Below are 21,507 nucleotides of genomic sequence, written 5' to 3' on the forward strand. Positions count from 1 at the left end.
TCCATTTAAAGCAGAATAATTAAAATTTTAAAAAATGGTAACAAACTTAGTAGTTTGCCAAAATAGAGAAAACTCCAAAAAAAAACATTACAATAAATCAATAATAAAAGCCTTATGTTATGCTGGCCCCAATTATTTATAACAATTATGAAGTTCATCTAATAGGACCAGCACTTCCCTTCAAATCTTCAATTTTTTTTTAAATGTTTATTAAACAAGTCTCACACATCTGTTGCGACATAGCCTGAATATATGTTTATAAAGTAAAGACGATTCTCACATTATAAGCCGGTTTTATAGGGTTGTGCTAGATTCAACTCTCAATTTATTTTTTTGAAGAAGCTAAATTAGCTCACTCAAATTGCCAGAGAGAATCGAAGTCGAACCTAAAACGTTAAGGAGGTGCACACTCTCGGGTCTCAAGCCAATACCACTGGACCAATCCAACTCTCAATTCTAATATGATATAGAGCATTAGTGCTGGTATAACTGTATCTACTTTATAAACATATATTCAAACGATCTAGCAACCGATACGATACTTCTCAAATAAAAAATTTAGTATAAGAGAAGAAAGAAAAACCTCATGATTCTAGCTACACTAAAATTGTTGCATAACCATATAGAAATAAAGCAATAAAACCAAAGAAGGATTGTGATGGAATTAGAACAAGACCCTTCTCTTTCTGGTGCTTATATCCGTAGTTTAGTGAAACAATTAGCAACCACAACAAAACCAAAAGAAACCATGAAAACCAAACACCATGAACATGAAAATTTAAGAAAACATATGAAAGTTCAACCACAACATCACAAAAAACAAGTTAGAAGAAGACTTCATACAAGTAGACCTTATCAAGAAAAGCTTCTAAATATGGCCGAGGCTAGAAGAGAAATTGTCACTGCCTTAAAATTTCATAGAGCATCTATGAAACAAGCTAGTGAAAAGGAGCAACAACAAAAGCATTATCAACAACATCAACAAGAATCATTATTAGTAGTGTCTCATTCTAGCCAACAACTTTCACATGTTTCAAGTTTTGACTTTGAGAAAGATTTAAGGTTCAAGTCTAGGAGAAATCCTAGGATTTATCCATCATGCACAAACAATTTTTCAAATGAATTTTCCTATTCTTCTTTCTCAAATTATCCAATCTCACTTCCAATTCAAAACTCTCACATATGGCCTATTTCTTCCTCATTTTCACCAACCTTTTTGGTTGAAAATTCCAATTATACCCTCCCAAATCAATCCTTAGGATTGAACCTTAGTTTACATGATTTCAACAATTTAGATGCTACCCTTTTACTTACCAACAACAATAACAATAACTCTTCATTGTGTTCTTACTCATCTCCAACATCTTCATCTCCTCAACTTTCTTTAGCAAATGATCATGAAGTTCCATCAAATGGAATATCACAAGGAGAAGGAGTTTCCTTAGAGGTAGATACAATTGAATCAAGTGATACTATAACTAAGGTCAATGAAGGAGGCTCTCAATCTCATGCAGCCATTGATGATGAGAGTATGGAAGAGATGAGATCATTAGGAGAACAATATCAAATGGAATGGAATGATACAATGAATTTGGTTACATCAACTTTATGGTTCAATTTCTTGAAACAAATGGAACATGATGATGATGCATGTAATTATGTCTTTGATGAATTCATGGAATTTCCAGCTATGTTGAATGCACAAGAAGAGAGATGTTTAGAAGAATGGTCAGAGGATTACTACCTAGATCTTAACTTACCTTGGTAAGTTCAACATAAATTTCATAACTTTTGAAAATGAAATTTTGTTTAAGGAAGTTCTTTTTGTTTGTACTTTTGTTTGTACCTGTCAAATAAAAGGTACAAGACATTAAGTGTACTTTGTTTGAATCTTCTTGTAACATAGCCAGAGAAATTTTAGTAGATCTTATCTTTTTATTACACCAAAATTGCTTCCATTTTTCCTCTTGAAAAATTGTGAGTTTTTTTATTTTTTATTTTTGGAATTCCAATCTAACGCAACGTCCTTTAAAAATAAAAACAAGTATTTAGATTATTTTTTATGTTCTTTAGACCAAATACATAGTTCATTCTATAAATTTAAAAAGTAATTTTTTTATATTAAATATTAGAGGGAGTAATTTATTGATGTTGGAAAGAATAATTAAGAGATAGATAAAGCAAAATGGAATTGGGTCATATAAACAATTATACATGCATTTTTCTTGTTATTTTTGCATTTATATGGATTCATTTGGTGTTATTGAGGCTTGGATAGTGATGTAAATGAGTATTCAGGCATTTATATTATTTTTTTGTTTACTCAATTTTTTTGTTTTTTGAGTCTATGTAAGTGTGCCCCTTTCTTGTTTCAAAAAAAAAAAACTGCGCCCCTTTCAATTAGGGAATGCCATAGATGGAAGTTGAACTAATTACATACTAAGGCATATGTGAAAAAAAAAAATGATTGTTAACAAATGGATTATAGCATTATTTGATTTTGGTCGTGCAAAATGCAAAGGATGTTTATTGCACACCTTTTCTTTCCAATGGTGTTAAGATTGAATTAGTTAGTACAACCTTGTGGAGTTTTTATTTATGCATGTCATAGGCAAGCGCAGCACGGAGTTTTTATTTATGCATATTTTAAACATTGTGAATATTTCAATTATATCTCATTAAGATGTGTTTCGTTCTCTCATGTTTAAATAAGAGCGGAGGAAGAAAGTATAAATACATAAATGTGGGAATGCGTGAGATATAAAGATGATTTGATGGTTATAGTGTGAAAGTTAAAGAGTGAGTGATAAGAAAGTAAAAAAATCAATTACAACAAAAAGTGGGTATGTTGGTTACATGTAGAGCTGTCAAATGAGCTGGTTTGGCCCAGCCCGATGGGCCAGACAATATATATGGGCTAGTTTGGCCCGGCTCGGTTATTATTGGGCTACACATTTATGAGTCCGACCCAGTTTGTATGGGCTATGTGGGCTAATAGGCATGACCCGACCCATCTTTTTATATTTTTTTCATTTGTTCGATCTTTTTTTACATGACTTTGATGTATTAATTTTCTCATAATTATCAATTTTATTGAGATATAATTATATGCAAGTATGAATAATTTTTACATCAACACTAAATATCAATTAAACACAAAATTGATTCTTATAAAAGAAATTAAATCAAATTAATAAATTATAAAAACTTAAGTGTTTAAAGAGTTTTAGGTAAATATGACCATTTTATTTACACATTTAACTATATTTTTTATAATAAATTTTCAATTAGATGATAATTTTTTTATGTTTGATTGATAATATTTTTACAAAAATGATATAATTTTTTTGTTAATGGCCCAGCCCGAAGCCCAATGGGCTAGTCCGGCCCAAATTTTCATTTGGGCTACATGGGTTTGGGCAAAAAAGGACCGATTTCATTTGGGCTATGTTTTTTGAGGCCCGATCAACCCAAGCCCATGGGCTAATGGGCCGGCCCGTCAGCCCGACCCATTTATGCAGGGGTTTACCCATAAAAAAAATACTTTGCAATACAATTAGTTCGATATTATTGGGCCATGAATTTGTTACGTTTGGGCCTATATGGATCCATATATACTTGCACCCCATACACAAGAAAGTTACTCTTCTAGTCCCCCTATGTTCCTCTAAGGTCCTTTCTGACCAAATAGTCCCTTGTTAGTTTTGAAACTTACGTTTCGAAATGACTTTTTTTTTTTTAAAAGTTGATATTTCTGAAGTTTTACAATCCGAAGTTAACTAATTTCGGAACGTATGTTACAAAGCGATTTTTTTTCTTTCAATTTTTAATATATTTTGGAAGTTACAATCCGAAATTAACTAATTTCAGAACATACATTCCGAAATGGTCTTTTTGTTTTCAATTTTTTTTAATATTTCGGAAGTTTCAATCCGAAATTAACTAATTTTGGAACGTACGTTCCAAAATTAGGCGTAGGCGTTTTCGAATTGTATCTTCCAAACCATCATAGATCCCATAACTCAGGGGCATTTTTGGATTTTTGGAGGCCTAAAAAGCAATTTTCCATGGAAGTAGATATTGTATTATAACGGTTGTTGACCAATTCAACTTTCATTCCACCCACCATGTTTTCATCCCAATAGAATCCAACGCTCATAATTAATACACTATGTATCTATAACAATATATAAAAATGATAGGTGAATTTCGGCTGAATTTTTATCTTTTCATAATTGTCCTTAACTTCCTCCAACTATCTCTCTTTTTCATTCTTTGTTTTCTCAAAGTAACTACCTTGTCACTAAGTCATTTCTTATAATACCAACAATACCGTTGCTTTTTTTTAGTAGCAACAAAAATCTTTTATTAACAAACTCCCCATAACATAAGACACCTCTTTTTTTTTAGCAGCAAAAATATTTTATTAACAAACTGACTATAACTGATGTAGGAGGGTTTCTTTAGTAATTTATTATTTTAGATAGATTTAGTTTTATTATATTTTAGGTAGATTTCTTATTTTTATATTTCACATAGATTAGTTATTTTTATATTTTAGGTAGATTTGTTATTTTTATTTAGTTAGGTTTGTTATTTTCTTTTACAATCTTTTAGAAGATTTGTTATTTTTATTTTCCACTCATATTTAATAAAAATACAGAGATTTTTCTCAAATTTGGTGGATTCCAAATTACTCCTTCTGGTGGATTCCGGAAGTCTGGTGGATTCTAGATTAGTTAATCTTTCTGGTGGATTCCGGAAATCTGGTGGATTCCAGAGCCTTATCTAACAGGTTTGTCGCTTGCGAACCTGTGTTTTATTATAGGATTAGCGCTTGCTTTTCCTTCACGCTTCCGTTCTGCGTCAGTTATCAACTATTGGGCTTGGTGCGTGGATATAAACGGTGGGTGGCTCGATAGCGGAAACCTGATAACAGGTGGTCCAACAGTTCGTGAAGACGCTCTGATACCATCTTAGAATTTGGTGTTGAGCCTAACTAATCCTTACAAAACCGGCTTGTAAGATGAGGATTGCCTCTTCTTAACAGTTATGTTCAGATTTGTAAGTTTGTTTCAATTCAAATTTAGTGCATATTCAATGACTTTAGCGTCGTCAACGGTGCAGATCCGGACGCATGACTGTTTCAGACATTTGAATTTTGGCATATCAATTGTAGGCTTTGTCATAGATATTAGGTCGTTTTATGCTATTAGCTCGGATGTTGTGAACTTGTTCGCGAATTTATCGTTTTAATTTTTAGCGAAATTGAATATGTAATGATTTCGATTGATGTACTCTATGAGTTTGAATTAACATTGTTTTTTTAGTAAAAAGAAATAAAATTCTAAACCTGTCTCTAAAGTTTTCATGCTTTTATTTATTTTTTATTTTGAGAAAATGTTTGCATGGCTAGAATCTCAAATGAAGGTTGCGTTTTGAATTTATTTCTAAACCTGTCTCTAATGAAATTTTGGTATGTGTTTCTTCAGATTTGAATTTTTTTTTATGTTGGTTATGTTGTAGTAATTCTTAGTTATTCATTTATTTATTTTTTCTCTTTTTTCTTAGAGTTTAATTGTTGTGCACCGTCGGTGTAAAAGTTTTTTACACATACATCCAATGACGCGTTGCCACATCACTTAATGAATGTGACACATCATGTGTTTTTAATTACCATACATGATGTGTCGTTATATTATTGGATGAATGTGCAAAATAATTTTACACTGACGGTGCATGTAAATTAAATTCTTTTTCTTAAGTGTTTTTGTACTCGTTGTAATTTATCGACCATTAAATTAAAATTGAGAGACAAGATGAGAAAAAAAATTGAAGAGGAACAAATCCATTTTTTAATTGTGTTTTGTACCTGTCATGGTGTAATGTAACTATACAAGAAAAGTCGGTTAGGTTTCTTAGTTATTCATTTTTAATTTATCATGCAATGTAAGGTTATTGCACATTTTTCATTTCTTTCAAAAGAAGGCTTAATTAGTTGGTACAACCTTATCTTTGGAGTTTTGATACGCAAAGGCAGCGTTTGAGTCTCTCAGACTTGTGCAAGTTGCGTTTTTTTTTTTAAAGGATTGTGCAAGTTGCGTTATGGTGCATATTTTAAACATTGTGAACATTGAAATAATTTAAGAACAGTAACTGTCTAAATACGATGCATATCATAAAAATTGTAGCACTTTTTTTTTTTTTTTTTTTGATAATGAAATTGTAGCACTTTTTTATCTGATCGAGAGAAAAAAATATACCACCTAATTCTTTTTTGGAAACTAACTTATATTTATAGACTCACTTATAGACACTATAAGTGTGAAAAAGTGTAGAATTCGAAACTCGAATGTCAACTCTTCTGGTAACTACAAACTACAAACTAATTAGTTACATTTACGGAACATCCAAGATATTATAATACATGTTGGAATACAATAAAAAACAAAGGAACTATCATAAAGTAGTCTTTTTGTTAACAATGCTTGCTTATCTCCTAAAAATACTAACCTTATAATTTTGATTTATATTAAAGAAAGCATTATAATAGTGTAAAATTGAGCCAAACTTGGTTGCATTAGAGAATTACAGTTCAGATGAAAATTGTATCACCCAATTAATAGACATACTTACAAAGAAAAATGTCAAAAATATTATTTATCATTAACCAAAAGTTAATATTCATCGTATATTAATAACGAGAGAGGTTGAAGAAAGTAAATAAAAAAAGAAAAGAAAAATAAAAATAAAATTATTCGTTATCAAAACTCTGAATATTGGGCTGAAAGCTTTGAGCCATGATTTTGTTACGTTCGGCCTGAATTGTACATTTATGAGATAGTTACTTTTGTCATCTTACTGGTTATTCGTGTGCCCTATTTTTATACATCCGTGACTTAAGTAGCGGATGTGTAACAATAGGGCGTTTTGGGAAGAAAAAAAGTCGTTCGCTACCTGAGTCGCAGACAGTATTTGAGTAACCAGTAGGACGGCAAAAATGTCTTGCTTGGGTTTGGGCCTACACGAATCTTGATATACTCAACCCCTCCCTTTCTGAAACCATAAGCTCACCCCTTTAAAATAGGAGAATGGATCCTCTCAAAAAAAATTTCTCTCAATTTTTTTCAATTTTCACATCGCAACCATCAATTTGGTCCCTTACGTTTATTTTAGGTTAATCAAACAAGGTAGGCAGAGAACACATGACAACTTGTTAAACATTGAACTTGTTAAGGGTAAGGACGCCTTTTTAAAGGCTGGACTCATTAAAGCTGAGGATACTATAAAAACAAGGGGGAAACCTACCAGCGGATAACGAAACTTTATTCAAATTGCAATAGAGATAAGGAATGGTAGCACTAAACTTATCTTAATAGAAATTAATCACTAGGTTAAATAGTAAGCAGATATAGCGCCAATTACCAAGCAGGAATAGGGGAGGAATTCGAAAAGTACTTAACCATTGTTCTCATCTGAAACTCAACCCTTTACCTTCAATTACTCTTTACTTTAATTGTTATTTACCTTCAATTGTTCAAAACCCTTTCAAACAAATAAAGCGAATGCAAAGTCTTTTACTTAATTTACTCTCACTGCATAAATTCCTAACTGAAACTGGTAGTTTTGGCACAATTCATGTGGAGACGATAACTCATCACTTTATTACTTTGTAGCGATTCTATGCACTTGCAGAAAAGTTCCATCAGCGTCTTGGTACGACGTTGTTGATTTCTCGTCTTGTTGCGGTGTTCGTTTAGTTCATATTGAAATATCAACTTCAATCAATTGCAGATTCCATCAATGATTTGGGCATCAACGTTTAAGATCCGGAAGAATGGACATTCCAGTGACTTTAATTTTATCATATTATTTGTAGACATTTTGCTGTTGTATGCCATTAACTTGGATGTTGTGAGTTTGTTCGCAGATTCATCCTTTTTATTTTTAGCAATGTTAAATTTGTATTTACATTTGATGTACTCTATCGATTATTAGAATGAATGAATATCGTTTTTTTTATAAAAAAAAAATAGCAAAACAACATATTTATTGTCGGTGTGTTGAATGACATTTATTAGTGTAGAGAACTATTTACTTTAATTTATTAAAAATGTATAATGCAAAACTTAGTAAAAATGGTCTAATCTAATCTAAATATTCATTAATTAGTTGTTTCTTTGTAAAGAAAACTATAGCAAGAAGCATTTATAAAAAAAAAAAAGGTAAATAGGGTTTTACCCCCTGCAAAATAGCCAAATTTTGCATTATTCCTCTGCAATATTTATTTTGTGATTACCCCCTGTAATATGAAGATTCCCTCAATTACCCCCCTAAGTTGCCAACTAGATATGAAATCTTTATTTTCGATGATGTGGCACGCATATGTGGATTTTATTTTTATTTTAATTTATTTTTATTGTTATAATGATTCCAAATCATTTTTATTTAAAAAAAAAATTAAAAAAATTTGCAACAACATTGAAATGAGTTCACTGAAAATTCATCTTCTTCCATCTTCTTCTTCATCATCTTCATCACAATTGTCATGAGTTCATCACATAAATCCAGAAAAATCAATTGAAATGCAGTTCCCAGAAAAACTCTCTCACTCACAACAATATCACCTTAAAACTTAAACCCAAAAATTAAAACTTGAACATAGAAAAACTCATTCCTTAAAACACATCCAAACAGATCAAAATAGAGAGAGAGAGAGAGAGAGAGAGAGAGAGAGAGAGAGAGAGAGAGAGAGATAGAGAGCAGTTTTTGCAATTCAATCAAACACGGATGCTTCTAACTCAATTATCGATCTCTAAGAAAGCAGCTTTTCCAATTATCGATCCACCTCCGCCCCTCCACCGTCTGCAAAAATGAAATCAAGAAGCAAACTCATACAACTTTGTTCCGCCGCTATGCACCGGGTAGCCAAAACCGTCGATGAAGTCGCCGCATATGACGAACTAAGCATCACAAAGTTCAACGGAATCGCTATTCTTTAAGAGTAGGCAGAAGAAGAAAGAAGAGGTTTTGGGCATGGTGTGATTTTCCAGATGTATGATTTTGAGAGCAAAAGTTTCATTTGGATTTGAGTTTGAATTTTGAGTAATGGAGCACAAGGCTACTGTTCGTACATAGTTTGGGTTGTTAATTTGTTATTGAAGAAGAAACATAAGAATTAAGAAAAGATGGGGTAAAGGGTGTGAGAGGGATAAGAGTTAAAGATGAAGATGTTGTTATTTGTTCTTCCTAATCTTTCTTTTTTTTTTTGTTGCAGATTTTTTTTATATATAAAAATAATTTTTTTTTTGGTACAATAGCAAAAAGAGGGAAAAAAAGAGAAAATAAAATAAAATCAGGAACGAGGGTGAAGCACCCTTAAAGCATCAGACTGAAGGATGCTCTCCATCTCCACAGGCGGAGATTCCCAAAAGGTCAATTTATCATCATTAGCCGATCCTATCTTCGCCAAAAAATCAGCACCAGCATTACCTTCCCTAAGAGAATGAGAAAGGCGGACTTCCCAATCCAACTGAAGAAGGTCCTTGATGCTTGCTATGACCGCCGCATAACGGTGGAAAGAGTTCAGATCCTTTGAAATCGCATCAACCACAGTTTGAGAATCAGAGTAACAATGAATACGTCTGTAACCACGTTCCCTTGCAATCTTAAGACCGTGGAATACTGCCATAAGCTCAGCAAAAGTATTATTGGAAATACCCAAAAAACCACTAAAGCCAATAATCCAACTACCGTCTCCTTCCCTTATCAAACCGCCAAAACCGGCCCTACCAGAATCCCCAAGGCAACTACCATCCACATTAAGGACAAAACCAACATCTCTAGAGGGGTGCCAAGTAACCCATCTTGGAGGTTTAAGGGCTGAAGGCACAATGAAAAAACAAGACAACATAAGAGAAGCAAGTTTTCGTACCTCAATAAGAATTTGATACATATGGATAGGCTCATTTCTCACACAAACAATATTCCTTGCCCTCCAATTCCACCATAAACCAGCAAGGAAAAGATTGGCAGCAGGGCCATAAGAATGAATTTTTAGCCAACTCTCCAGATTATTGGAACTAAAGAAGCTAATATTTGAATAACCCAAGGCCTCCCAAATTCTCCTAGCAGTAGTACAATCTCTGAGACAGTGAATGACAGTTTCCTCATTATTTGAACACCTGGTACATATGCTAGAAGATGTCATGTTCCTATGATGCAACATATACATGGTAGGGATGGAATGATGACAAGCACACCAGATAAGAAATTTAATTTTTTCAGGCGCCTGAAGTTTCCAAATCCAATTCCAAGACTGAATAGAAGGAACATTATATTTCTGTTGTAACAACCATTTATAACCTGAAGAGGCATTATATATACCATCTATATTCCCCTGCCAAATGAAACAATCTATCGTACCATTATTAAGAATAAACTTAGTGCTGGTAATGCGCTCCTTCATCTCAGAAGATAAAGGAGTATAAAGTAAATTTAGGTGCCAAGAGTCGTTGAAATATATGTCTTTGATTCGAATTTGGCTGTCTTGTATTGCAACGTAGTCCACTTCAGTGCCAAGCAACTTATGAGAGAGCCATGGAGAGTACCAAAATAAGGAACTTCCATCACTAACACGATATTTAAACCCATCAGCCAAGATCATTTTCGCCTTAGAAATAGAATTCCAAATTGGAGAGCCAGGTTGAGTAGGAGCATTGATGAAGGGCTGGTGCTGGAGATATTTCGATCGAAGCATGAGTACCCATGGCTTAGGAGAATTTTGTTGAATGTCCCAAACCAATTTCCCAAGCATGGCTGTGTTAGCTTCCCTTGCAAGGCGGATTCCAAGTCCTCCATCACTCTTAGTTTGAGTAATAGAGCTCCAACCAACAAGATGAATACCTTTGTTCGACGAGCCTTTCCAAATAAAATTTCTAGTCATCTGATCTATCTGGTAGCAAATAGATGAGGGAAGCCAACTAATTTGCATGTAATAAGTAGGAATAGAGTTAAGTACAGACTTTGCCAGTGTCACTCTACCTGGCTTGTTTAACAACTTATTCTTCCAAGAGGCTAGACGACTATTTAATTTGTCTAGGATGAAGTTAAAATCTTCCTTTCTAACTCGGCCAGAGATCATAGGAAAACCCAGATAGTTTCCAAAAGAATTAGTGCTCCGGATAGATGATAAAGACCTTAGTTTCTCCCTTTTCCTTCTAGTCACACCATCAGCAGAAAAAAATGCTCTAGATTTTGTACAATTAATCTTCAAACCAGAGGCCTTACTGAAGTTATTGAACAAATTGGCCATGAGCCTCCCTTGAGAACAAGTAGCCTTTGAGAATAGGAGAACATCATCTGCAAAAAAAAGGTGAGAAAAACAAGGACCATTTTTAGAAACTCTGATAGGTTTCCAACAATTGTCCTGCACAGCCTCAACAATAGCAAGAGAGAGTTCTTCAAACTTGCATATAAAAATAATTTGAAATCATTATAACAATAAAAATATATTAAAATTAAAATAAAATCCACATATGCGTGCCACATCATCGAAAATAAAGATTCCACATTTAGTTGGCAACTTAGGGGGTAATTGAGGGAATCTTCATATTACAGGGGGTAATCACAAAAAAAAAATATTGCAGGGTGTAATGCAAAACTCGGCTATTTTGCAGGGGATAAAACTCTATTTACCCAAAAAAAAAAAAAACTATAGCAAGAAGCAAGTTTGAAGAATTGAGATGTGAACTAATTCGATTAGACATATATCTTTATTTTTTTATTTTATTTTTGTCAAACAGTTTATTGTTTTGAAATTACACCCTTAAGATAGATAAGTGGAGTTTTTAGAATTCGAACTTTGACCCTACATATAAAAGGTGATGTCTCTACAACCTGAGTTAAGCTCATGCAGACATATCTTTATATTTGATATCATGGAATAATATTGATAACCAAAAATATGTGAGGGACGAAAATTTAAAGAAAAATTTTGTAGAGAATAAAAACACAAGATATCACCAAAAAAAAAAAAAAAAAAAACACACAAGATGATATATTTATATGGACAATTTTTATTTTCTTTACCAAGTAATCTATTGACTAAAATTTTACTTTTTAAAGTGAATAAATGAGAGTACCGAGGTTCAAACTTCAACTCTTACATATCTCATCCGATGTCCTACGATAACAAAATAACTTATTTAACCCTTAAATTTATTGTCCATATCAAAATTCATTTTTAACATATACGAGTTAATAATAATAATAATTTTTTTTCTTTTTAAAATGCCTCACATGAAATTCCACTTTTAGTTACAAATATTTTGTGCCAGTCTTAAATTTCAGTGACGAAAATAAAAAAGGAAATTACACTTACCTCCCCTTAAGTCTTCTTAAATAACATTAACACTCATCTGATCTAGTTTTGAACTCAACACTAACCTCCCTTATTTATTATCCAAAGTAACAAATACCTCCCCCTTCAATTAACACCGTTAGTTAATTAGCTATTTCACTTTCATAATTCACTTCCACGCAATCACCGTCTCTACCCTTACAAGCTCTCACATTTTTCCACCATTGTTGCACGTGTACTTGTGGAATTTTTATTATTTTATTTTGATAATTTCCTTATCTATTACTAATATATTAAAATCGATTACCACCAAAGTTCCTAATTTATCCTTATTACTTTTAACCATGTTGCAAGTTTTATATCCTTCATTATAATTTTACTACAAAAAATATAGAAAGATGATATATATATATATATATATATATATATATATATATATATATATATATATATATATATACACTTAAAAGTAGGAAGAAACAAATTATAGATAGTAACAAGACAAAATAATCTTTACATGAAAATAGAAAAAAAAGAATCGCATAAAAATAAGAATAAAAAAAAAAAAAAACACTCTATAAAAAAGACACATACACAATATTTTTCATAAAAAAATAGAAGAAACGTAAACAATTTTTTTTATAAACGAAACATATCCAATATTACTACAAATTTTACTACTAACCATTAATAATAATATAATAAAATTTACCAAATTACCCTAAATATTCTTAATAAAATTTCTAATTTTTTATTAAAAATATACACGGGACCATTATTTGTCACTGAAACATCGAAAATTGAATAAATAAATTTACGAGAAATACTAATTAACACAATAATTCCACTTATATTTTAATAATACTATATAACAAATTTTTAAATATTTAATTTTAAATTAATTTTCTATATTAATATAATGACAAACTTAAATATCGATAAAAGTCTATAGACCCGTGGGAATTCAGGGTCTCTAAACTAGTATTTGTTGAAAGTAGAAAAGGAGGATTTGATTGTAAAGGATACTGCAGTGTTGTTTATGCTGAACAAAAAGTGAAGGTGAAGCAAATTGAAGGGGACATTGAAACTCATCGTGTATTATGTATATCTCTCGATGCGTGAAACGACGACACCAGTACGCATAGTAAAAAGATGAACCCATTGATATTTAATACAAAGAAAATCAAAGGCAATTATACAGATAGATTACTTAATCGAAATTAAAGATTCTACAAAAACACTTGCAACCAGTGAGGTGAATGAAATTAAGGGAAGGTGAGTGTAATTTTCCCAAATAAAAAAGATCTAGAGAACTATTTACAAAAATGAAAAGCTATATGTGCAAAAAAAAATTATATAATTTTTTCTTTCTTAATTTTTTATATAGTGATAATATTTTTATAAGTTTAATTTCAAACTCCGTCCTTTAAAATTTCATGGTTTGTGATATGGAGACAATGGAGGTTGCTTTGCGTCCTAGAATATATATCATCATCATTTGGAAGTGCTTGAGGACGGAGTAGGGGAAAAAAGGGGTCAAGTTTCATTTTGAGGGTGTAGTGGTGCTTTGAGGATTTTCTATATATGATATATATGATGGGACTAATTGGTGGTGCTTGAGGATTTTCTATGATGGAAATTTTGACGAAGAAACGGTACTTGACTAGTACATTGTGTTCACTCTTAAGTCAAAAAGGTGATGGCACGATTCAATTTCAAGGGGAGGGAAGGAGTGTATATTCACTCCCTCACTTCCTTGCTTCCATTCCATATACCTTTACATGTTTAAAATTTTAACTTATATAGAAAATATTTAATTTCATAAATTAGGTTTGTGATACAGAGTGTTTAAAACATAAATATGGTGAGGTGAACCGGGACGGAGCGAGCATTTATGTTTAGGGGTCCGAATTTAAAAGTACAATTAAAAAATGAAAAGTTACATTTTAAAAGCATAACATATATAACAAATTGTAAAATCAATCAAAAGTTAATACTGAGAATCTTAATTCTATGGGCAATTTTTTTTGAAGTCGAATTTTTTGGTCCCTCCACCTTTACATTTATTATAATTTTGTCTCAATTGATGTGTTTTCCCATAAAAATTGCGAGTTTTTGTGTAAAAAAAAAAAGTGAATTTTAGTCTCAAAAGAGATAATTTGTCATTAAATTCAATATTGGGGGCAATGTTTTAAGAACCGGACCGGAGGTCGAACCGTTGTGACAACTGGTTCAAGGGTCAACCGGTCGGATCGGTTCAACCGTTATTGAACCGTTTATATTGAACTGTTCATATAATTTTTCTATAATAATAAAATATAATAGAATTTTTTTTAAGGTATAGAATTAGAATTTTTATGATAGTTTTTTATTATTATGTTACTAAATTTGGTTGAGCCCAAACCCACTTATAATGTTATGTGTTATATAACCCTAATATTAAAAGTTTCTCTCTCATATTACACACACACAGCCGCCACCCTCATCTTCTTGCTTTCTTTCCCTTTTTTTTTTTTTTGATAATTTTTCTCTGTTATGTTCTTCATATTTCTCTCTTCTTCTCAATTTAATGCTAGTTTGATTTTTCATTCAACACAAAACATAACTTCAAAAAAACAAAGAAACTATTCTAGATTGTACAACAATGTTCTTCCTCTTTTATTCAAAAAGTTTCTTTCATCAATTTCCTTCCTTTCTTGGTCCCAAGGATGAATACTAACAACAAATCATCAATACAGTAGCACACATCATGGAAGGTGGAAGGATACTGCTTAAAAAAAAATGAATTCACAAAGAAGAGAGAAATGAGTTTCATTTTGTTTCACAAAAGTGGAAAAAAAAAAAAAACTGAAAAACTAAAGAAACAAAATTGAATTTTCCGTTCTTTTTTCTTTTTTCCCCAACTGGATTCCGAACCGGCCGGTTTTCCAAAATCGTCCCCGGTTCAACGGTTTCAATGGTTCAGGGCGGTTCAATCCAATTCAGAGCGGGTTTTTTCTGGTTTTACTGACTGCCGGTTCTTGGCCTCCATCCGGACTGCTGATGTTCCCGGTTCATGGTTGAACCGATCGAACCGGCCGGTCCGGTCCGGTTCTTAAAACATTGATTGGGGGTAATAAGACAAACTTTTTAGCAAAAAAATATTTAACTTTTAGGGGGAAAATATCCCGCTCAGATCAAATTTACAACAAATTTATAATAGAGTCCAAAATGTTGGATTAATAAAGAGGGACCATTTGCATAAGTTTAATCAAATAAAGGAGATTAAAAGTGAAATTGAACTAATAATATAACAACATGTTAGTATAAAAAAAAATTAGGAAAAGACTGTGACCTCTACTGGTCCCCTACTAGCTAGCTCCGTCCATGGAGGTGAATTTTGAGTTGGTTAGTAGTTTGAAGTGCATGAGATATTCGATATGGTGGAGGAATATTTATGTACATTGTGATGGAGGGGAAGGGGTTCATAGTATATTTTTTTTTAGTAAGAGAAATAGATATGAAGATGTAAAGGGTAAATATATCAAAGACCGCTTTGCTTTTATTGTGATTTTTCTTTCCATTTCTTTGATTTGATCTCTTTTTTGTTTTGGGTACAATCTTTGATTTGATCTCTATATGAAGTTGTACAATAAAAGACCACATTTCATCTCTTCTTCATGTTATCGCCAACTCTCTTTCCGATTTCGGCGAAGAAGAAGGAAGAGATTTTCGGCATGGGATTAAAGGCTTGTTTGTTTCAGCTTTAAAAAAATAGATTTTTTCTTTGTATTTTTGAAAATAGATTTTGTAAAACCGTTTTTCAAAATATTACCAATTTTTTATATATATATTTTTTTTGAAACAACCAATTTTTTATATTTGTTTCTAAATTTAAACATTAATTTTGACATCATATAACATAAACATATATTATTGAAGATCAAAACATAGTTAAAATTGCAATTTTTTCAAAAAATTGTATTTCAAAAATGATTTTTATGAAAATCTATTTGAAATAGCTTCAAAATTAAGTGATTTTTTGAAATTTTGATATCAAAAAAAGTTTCAATAAAATGATGAAATACCTAAAATAACATTTTAAGAATAACTATTCAAACCAAATTAAAATAAAAAAAAGTAGTTATAAAATTAAAATAAATCTAGTAAAACGACCAAATACGATACAAGCAAATACTAAAAAAAAAATTAATATAGCGCATATAATAGATTAACTTTATTACTTGTCAAAAAAAAAATAGATTAACTTTATTAGAAATGAAATTTTGACGTTCTTATAAATTTAGTTCAGTTGATAGAGACATAATATTATATTATTATTCCGTACAAAAATATATATATTATTATAAGATTTTCTATTTTTTTAATTATCTTTCCTCTTTCTTCATCAAATCAACATTTTTATTGAATGTATCTTATGCAGTGTGCATATACTGTGTCAAATTTTAAATTTATGTGAAATATCATGGGTAATGTTACGGTGGACTATCTTTACAAGTGGTCCACCGTGGTCAAGTGACCTACCGAATATGAATTTTACGAAATTTACAGTTGGATTGAAAGTTTATATCGTATAGATCATCCATAAATTTTTTGAAAATTTTTTAAAATCATTTGATATGTTATTGAGACCCATCAAAATTTACGTTATTTAATAAACCGTTAATCTTGATGTGTCTCAATAACATATCAAATGATTTTCAATTTTTCTAAATTTTTGTATGGATGATCTATATGATATAAACTTTCAATCCAACGGTGAATTTTGTAAAATTCATATTCATTATAATGTTATTCATGACTGGTCCACCATGAACCACTTGATGAAGTGTGATTAATAGAATTTACCTAAATGTCATTGTTCTAACTTTAGACTATAGTGCATTAATTGTTCAAACCAAGTACAGTATGAATTTTAACTTTGGGTGTTGTTAACATGTGCATATAGGGCACATGTTAAGGTATCTTAATATAGAAATTTAACATTTAATGATACAAAAATTTAATGCTTAAAAAGTTAAAATTTAATGCTTCAACATTTAATACTTTCTATTTTTGTTTCCTTAACATGTGCCTTTGGTGCACATGTTAACATTCTCCTTTAACTTTTTGCTTCTTATAGTTATAGGTAAAGTACTAAAGTTTCCACATAAACCGCACGCAGTGGGGACTTCACTGCAGCAAAGTACTCTACTCATCATTGGCTTCAATAATCTCTCCGTCCATACATATAATTAATGTAACGCTTCATTTCAACTTCTATATATGTCATGAAAAAGTATAACAACTAAACAAAATTAATACTACTAACGATCAATTAATATGTGGTTTCTTTATCTTTATATTAGTTGGTGCCTCTAATTTTGACTCGTCTGAGTTCACAGAGGCATATAGACCAAAAAGGGCTAAGAGTTAAAATATACTAGTATGTCTGAAATTAAATATTGCCTATTGTAGTATTCTGTCCATTATTAATTGAATGAATTATGATAGCCAAATTAGGATTGAACTTTTAACGTACATGGTTCGTGTTCGTGCGTTAGTTGGGTATTGGACCCATATACTTTTCAGGGTCGTTTACTTATAGATAAAAGACGGTGTCAACTTAGATATGGATATGAAATTGGATTCTATATTAGTACTAGTATAATAATATTATGTCATTGTCAAATATACAAATTAAGTTAGAATTGGATATATGGTCTTGTGCACAGTTAACTGATCAAGAAATGAATCTATGAAAAAAGTAAACGAATTGTTAATTATACTGTAGCGAAAGCGGCTAGAAAGCGTTATTATCGTTAATAGTTATTATATATTGACTAATGAAAGCATGTATGATAGAGAAATAATGGCACCATCTATAGGCTCTGGATCTGGAGGAAGACCGGGTCCAATAGTAGGTGTGACACAATGGTCGAGCTCACCGGACCAGTCCGTTTAACATGCTACTCCTTCCGTCCCAAAATATAAGCAAAAATAAGTCAAAGAAACTTGATGTATTTGGTTAAGAATTTGGACCAAATACATTCACTTTTGTTGACCAACTTTTGCTTATATTTTGGGACGGAGTGAGTATAGTATTATAGATGGATTGGAGTCGATATTTTGAACCCGATCTTTCTAATTGGTTTGTTCCGATTAATAATGAAGTGGGAGTCGGGTGTGTTGTGGCGGCGCTCGGGAGTTAGTCATTACTTATATCTATATATATAAATCTTAGATAGTTGTCCAATTGTCTATCTAAACCCTAATCCACAAACCAATCAAAACCTTTCATTTAGCCACATCACTTACATCCTAATTATAATAATAATAATAATAATAATAATAATAATAATAATAATAATAATAATTATTATTATTATTATCTATATATATAAATCCTAGATAGTTGTGGAATTGCATATCTAAACCCTAATCCACAAACCAATGAAAACCTTTCATTTAGCCACATCATCCACTTACATTCATTTAATGTGGGGTAATAATTGTAATTATTATTATTATTATTATTATTATTATTTTGGGTTATTATTCATTTTAAATTTTTTTGTTCATTTTATTATTTTGTGTATTTTATTGTCTTTTTTTCAAAAAAGTTAATGTTTTTGCTAATAATCTTTTGTCCAATCTTTATAAATATAAGAAGTTGGTCGATTGTCAGGACTACTTTCTAATGTTAGTAAAAAAAATAGATAAAATAAATTTTACTAATTGTTGTTATGCCCTATATGATTTTTATCATATTCGATATTTGAGTATGAGTTAAGTTGGTTTATCTTTGCTCCAATAAGTTTCAAATTAATATAAATGTCAAATTCGATAATACAATAGTTTTTTGGTAAGAGATAATGAAGTAGTTTATCCAACTCAGAATCCTCCAATGAGATTTATAATATAAATAAAAACTTATGTTTCAACATCGATTGTTTTCCATGGTCAATTATATGTTATCATTTCCATAGTTATTTTGAAGAATGAGTTAAAGATATTGCTAATCAATGTTAATGAAGAAGATACCAAAGTAACTTCATATGTGATGTATAAATAAGTTTTTTAAATGTATAAACATATATATATATATATATATATATATATATATATATATATATATATATATATATATATATATTTCCTAGATAGTTGTGCAACCACTAATCTAACTCTAATCCACGTCAGTCACTTATATCCAATTAAACCACTCAATAATGTCACATCACTTCTACTTACATCATTGTCATCTCTATACACTTTTTCATATGCCTACATTTATATACCTATGACTTTTCATTATACACCTACTCAACTAATAATAATAGGTTTTACTAAATTATACGCACTAATTAATCTTTTATACTATATATTGAATTATAGTGTCCAATTAAGAATCAAATGCACAGTGTACGAGTATGACCACAAACCGTTTTCATAGCGACATGACAATTTATGGATTACCAACTTATTTTGGTAGATGCAATAGGATCCATTGTAATCTTTTCAAAATGTATAAACACATCTTTAATATATATCTTATATTTACATCACTTTTTTATTATTATTATTATTATTATTATTTTGTTGTTGTTGATGTTATTATTATAATTTTCATAATACTTATTGTTTCAATTTATACGAATAATTTTTCAACATTACAATATAAAATACCGCATAATACCCGTGCATCGCACGGGTGTGGGACTAGTATATATAAATCTTAGATAGTTGTCCAATTGTCTATCTAAACCCTAATCCACAAACCAATCAAAACCTTTCATTTAGCCACATCACTTACATCCATTTAATGTGTGGTACTAATTATAATAATAATAATAATAATAATTATTATTATTATTATTATTATTATTATTGTTTTGGGTTTTTATCCATTTTAATTTTTTTAAATTTTATTATTTTGTGTATTTTATTGTTTTTTTTTCAAAATAGTTAATGTTCAAAATTTGTCTATTCTTTGTGTATATAAGGAGTTGGTCGATTGTTAGGACTACTTCCTAATGTTAGTAAAAAAAAAAAAAATACTAATGGTTGGTATGCACCGCATGATTTTTATCATATTCGATTTTGAGTATGAGTTAAGTTGGTTTATCGTTGCTCCAATGAGTTTCAAATTAATATAAATGACAAATTCAATAATAAAGTAGTTTATCCAACTCATAATCATGCCTTATTCAACGTCAATTGTTTTTCATGGTCAATTATATGTTGTCATTTCCAAAGTTATTTTAAAGAATGAGTTAAAGATATTGCTAACCAATGTTAACGAAGAAAATATCAAAGTAACTTCAAATGTGATGTATAAATAAATAAGTTTTTTAAATGTATAAACACATATTTAACATCTATATCACATTTAGATAACTTTTATTGTTACTATTATTTTGATAATACCAATTATTTCAATTTGAAATTACTACTTATACAAATAATTTTTTGACATTATAATATAAAATAGAGCATAACATAAGACCCGTGCATCGCACGGGTAAGCGTCTAGTTCCATTGAATTACAACACAAAATTATTAGTCATTACTATTAATTACTCTTTCCAGTCATTTTTATAAAAAAATAACTCATTTTTTAGATTTATTAAATAACTAATGTATAATATAAACTAAATATATTAATTATTCAATAAATTTAAAAAGTCAAATGTTTCTTATAAAAGAAATGAAAGTGGTATATTATTCGAGATTTTTTTGTAATCCAAGAGATTGGGCTCATTGCACTTGAATGGGCTCAAGTGACTAATAGACTCCTCTTAATTCATTTAATTTAACTATTTTTTTTACGCTTAATTTAAAATTTTAGGAATTGATTCTTATATTGTCAAAAAAAAAAAAGGAATTGATTCTTATGCTTATACTTGTTTTTCCCCATAATTCTGACGCTCATATTAGTGCATAAAGTTTTTTTTTATTTATATTTAGTGCATAAAGTTATGTTAATTGAAATTAAGTTAAGTAATTAAGATATCTAAAAACTTAAAAGTTATACTATTTTCATATGATAAATTGTATTGGGCTGGATAAGACCCGACAACCCCCCTAAAATCCAACAAAATAACCCGCCAACACAATTATGGATCAAGTGAGCAGGGACATAGCTAGTAGGGGGACCAACAGAG

At 30.5% G+C, this 21,507-nt stretch overlaps 1 protein-coding gene across 1 annotated transcript; it reads left to right on the top strand.

Moving 5' to 3' along the window:
- Positions 1-658: 658 nt before the first annotated feature.
- On the top strand, positions 659-1,768 carry LOC123893989. The gene has a single exon (XM_045943846.1). It carries the CDS (start codon positions 659-661, stop codon positions 1,766-1,768), a length of 1,110 nt encoding a protein of 369 aa, XP_045799802.1.
- The last annotated feature ends 19,739 nt before the right edge of the window (positions 1,769-21,507 follow it).

This window comes from Trifolium pratense, linkage group LG1 (assembly GCF_020283565.1).
Source record: "Trifolium pratense cultivar HEN17-A07 linkage group LG1, ARS_RC_1.1, whole genome shotgun sequence".
Classification (NCBI taxonomy): Eukaryota; Viridiplantae; Streptophyta; class Magnoliopsida; order Fabales; family Fabaceae; genus Trifolium; species Trifolium pratense.

What these genes read in the sequence shown, in the direction of transcription:
- LOC123893989 (XM_045943846.1), top strand. Translation starts at nt 659, where the DNA reads ATGGAATTAGAACAAGACCCTTCTCTTTCTGGTGCTTATATCCGTAGT.